The sequence below is a fragment of the Limulus polyphemus genome, unplaced genomic scaffold (assembly GCF_000517525.1).
Source record: "Limulus polyphemus unplaced genomic scaffold, Limulus_polyphemus-2.1.2 Scaffold4671, whole genome shotgun sequence".
NCBI lineage: Eukaryota > Metazoa > Arthropoda > Merostomata > Xiphosura > Limulidae > Limulus > Limulus polyphemus.
The window spans coordinates 70,182-74,112 of record NW_013670281.1 but is presented as its reverse complement, the minus strand read 5'-3'; the positions used below and the strand labels follow the sequence as shown (position 1 = coordinate 74,112).

Below are 3,931 nucleotides of genomic sequence, written 5' to 3'. Positions count from 1 at the left end.
ATATAATAATAATAAAGCCCCTTGGCCACCAGTTTATGTATCAACATAAATTATAAAAGACAAAGAATTGGAAAGGAAAATTTAAAATAAACTATAAGTGAAAAGATAAAGATGTGAAATTACACATATTAAAAAAACAAGTTTCAAAAGATTTCTACAAAGAGTTAAAAGGTATGTATATGTTTCCATTTCTAAATTCTAAACATTTCATATAGTAGAGAAAATGTAAAATAAAATATAAACATTTACATTGATACTGATTTAGGTGGTTCTAGAGATTATACAAAGGAAATGTGAAAACTGTAAGATAAATAGTATTTTTATACTTCAAATAAAAATCACCTTGCAAGTGAACTATTAAAAATCCAAGTACAAATAACTACATTAAATAATGAACTTGTTTCATTAGAAATAGCAGAAAAAATAAAACTAAACATTCTATTTTTCTGAAGCTACATACTTTTAGGAATGTTCTTGTCAAATTTTAAACAATTTCATCAACTAGTTTTATTTTTGGAATGAAATATGACAAGAGCTATGTTACCTTCTGAGAATATTAGATGCTGAAAGCCATAGGGTTAGCAACTAATTCTGGGTGTTGTTTACTTGTTATTCACATGTTAAATTTGAATAGTGTAACAGCTATAATGTTAAATCTTCAACTTTTGGTTTTATATCAAAATCGTACATTATTAGTTTAAAAAGAATATTTAATTTTTTGAATTACTGTTTGCATATAAAACAATAATATTTTATTAAAGTAACTAACCTGCTTTGTTTTTATGTAAATATCACCTAATCTGACCAAAACTGAATGCTGGTTATTCAAATGGTGGCCACAGTATACGACTCTTTCATACCACTGCTGGGCTTCTGTATAGTCTTTCTTTATGTACAAAACATGTCCTTTCCATACCCAAGTATCCAGATTCTGTTTATAAAAATTGAAGGTTTGTAGTTAATGGTATTGTGTGTTACTTGAATAACGTAATTGACTTACAAACTACACAACTATGTATTTTTATGCTAAATGAAAATATTAAATGACTAAATAAATATGAATTTACTCAAATACATATAAGGTTAATATTAATATTTTAAGGCCATTTTTGTGTATTTTGTTTCACTGAGTAGCCTTAAAGTAGGTATCTAGCACACAGAAAGTTTATTCACAGTTTACTTTGAGGAATGTTATGTGTAACTGAGTAGAAGTAACACAAGCTTACAAAAAAGACAATCAACATATTTAACAGGGAATTAAAGCATGAGATCTTTCCTGATCAGTGTCAAGCTCACTATTATAAACTGATATAAGTTAACATTTTCCAACATTGAATAGATATTTACATATTATGTTTCCTTGGTTTTTGTTGCACTCTCTCTATATATGCAATTCTTTGCTCACCATTACCCTTAAGGCTCTCACCTAAACTCATGTGTTTTCATGTGGTATTGCTGTGCTGTATCATGCAAATAAGCATGCAACAAGCCTCCACCAATAAGAGTGCAACACACCCACCTAGTGCAGCTGACTCCCTCTATATTTATTGGACAATCATCACCCTCAAGATTAGGCAAGAAAATATGCACTAGAAGTGAGGAGGACAGGTTTCAGTGTTGGAAAATGTTAATTTCTTATATGAAAACTTACCTCTTCACACACACAGATATTAGTTAGAATCCCACATTGAAAGCTACCTAGATGAGTCTCCTTTGGAAAATGACTGAAGAGAACCCATGGAGTGTGATGCCCTATACCATGAAAGTATATGGGTACACCTGTGGAAACTACATCCCTTCTGTACCAAGGTATGTTCTTCACCCATAGTACAAGAAACAAGTCCAGAAACACAGTATAGAAAATGGACATACCTTATGGTACAGTGTGGCTATGGCACATCAGACCATATGTGGCAGGTCAACTCCAGTCCAAAACCAAATATTTTCCACCTGGTCCTTGGTAGGTGAGTCCCAACCATCTTAACCTTCATACCAGGAAGCATCCTAGGTAGTGCTCATGTGTGCTGACCTCGTACACATCCAACACCAGGCCACTCAAGAACCACAGGATGGGGAAAAGCAAATGTGGTGGGTCAACTCCTGTCCAAAAACAGGCAGTATCTGGAATTTTTCATCTGGTCTATCATAGGAGGAGGAATCAGATGACATCAGAAAATTTTCATCTATACCGAACACCAATGCCCTACTCTCTACCGAGTGGAATTGGCCACACTCAGGAAGAAGCTTCCATGGTCCACCATCCCAATGGTTAGGAACTGGCGAGTGGCAAGGGATCCTCTTCTTCACTAAAGAAAGGAGTAAAAGTGCATTGGAGAGCCTCAGGGGAAATGCAACTCCTTAAGACTGTGCAATAAATGACCATGAAACCCTATTTTTAAAAGCAAGCCAGCAACTAGGACTGGAGGGATGGGCAGCTATCCTGACACTGCTTTACTCATGATAACCTAGGAGTAGGTATGGTATGCATTAGGTCTTGTTTATTAAATAATATACACCACGATGAAACCTCTAGCAGTCTTGTTGAACACCCCATCTCATCAGTGTTACAGACCCAATTGACCATAGGATGCGGATTTAAATTAAAGTATTGCCCGGCAGGCACTATATGCCCCTCAGCAGGGGCATTGAGAGCCAGCCCAGGCCCTTGGGTCAGTAATATCATCACCCACCCCTTTCATTCTATTTATTAACTTTTGTTGATTTTTAATAAAAGAAATTTAGGTGCCAAATTTCTTCATGAATCCATGAAAAAGCAATAGCCATTTTAACTCATTAACATTTTCAGCATGGGGTCGGTCCCTGGGACTGACTTCATAACCATTTTGTGCTTGTTATAGTTTTTATGCTGTAACTTTTAAATTAGTAAGTGAATGTTAATGAAATTTGGAAGATTATCAGTAAACATTACAATGCTTTCACATCTAATTTTTTATTAAGTCTTAGGCTTTGTAAATCAACGTTTTTGTCATGCCTTTTTTATAACATTTTGCTTATTTGTCATGCAAAATAATTTTCATTTTAAGATTAAAAATACTTTTATGCATCAGAAAATTTTCAAATTTCACATGCAAAATCTTTATAATATCCGGATAGTTATAAAACATTTCTTAAAAAAAGAATTATATTTTATCTGTTATTTTCAGTAATTAATCTCTATACGGGTTCAGTAGATTTAATCGATCTCGCAATCACCATAAAAAATTACGAAATAAACATAAGTTACTGCTCTTTCATTCTAGAATGAACACAAATTATAACATGAAAACATAAATGTTTAGACAAAATAACTTAAATCTCATAACATTATACATTTATATATATTTAGTATTTTTATTATATTTACCTTTCACCCATGCTTGGCTAACAATACAGAAGTTACAATGATGCGGCTCACATGCACTCATGTTACCATATCAAACAACATAAAACTGACTTTTGGTCTGTGCAAAGTAACTTGTCTTGGCTGAGTTCTAGTACACTAGTATTTTGTAAAAGTCACATTTCAATTATTATATATTATATATGTATATAGATTATTACTGTTTTGAAATAAGTTCTTAAAGTTATTTTTTCTAAACACAGAACAGTAAATAAAGAAGTAAAGCAAACAATTATCTCTTCTTCTTATGACCTTTGTACTCAGTTGCTGCTTTATGTAGGTTGCTAAGCCTTTAAAAATCTTGCACGTGGAGGATATGAAACAAAATATTTTTTTTAGGTTTTTATATATACTGTTATGAAAGCAGAAGTCACGTGACGCTGGTAACACGTGATGAGTTTCTAGAAGGATCATGAAGGCTCAAGTTTGCCAGACACTCTCTATTTTTGTATATATAAGCCCGGCAATTATCAGCATATTGAAGAGAGCTATAGAGACAGATAATTGAGTCAAGTGAGTGGTAGTGACCGT

At 33.1% G+C, this 3,931-nt stretch overlaps 1 protein-coding gene across 1 annotated transcript in view; it reads right to left on the bottom strand.

The window, feature by feature from the left end:
- The window catches only part of LOC111088893 (cilia- and flagella-associated protein 70-like), a gene marked incomplete at both ends in the record, with an annotated part of 72,555 nt that overhangs the window by 1,643 nt on the left and 66,981 nt on the right, over positions 1-3,931 (bottom strand). Inside the window, one exon of the mRNA XM_022400124.1 lies at positions 770-931. Coding sequence (XP_022255832.1) covers positions 770-931 — 162 coding nt within the window. The remainder of the gene's footprint in view (positions 1-769; positions 932-3,931) is intronic.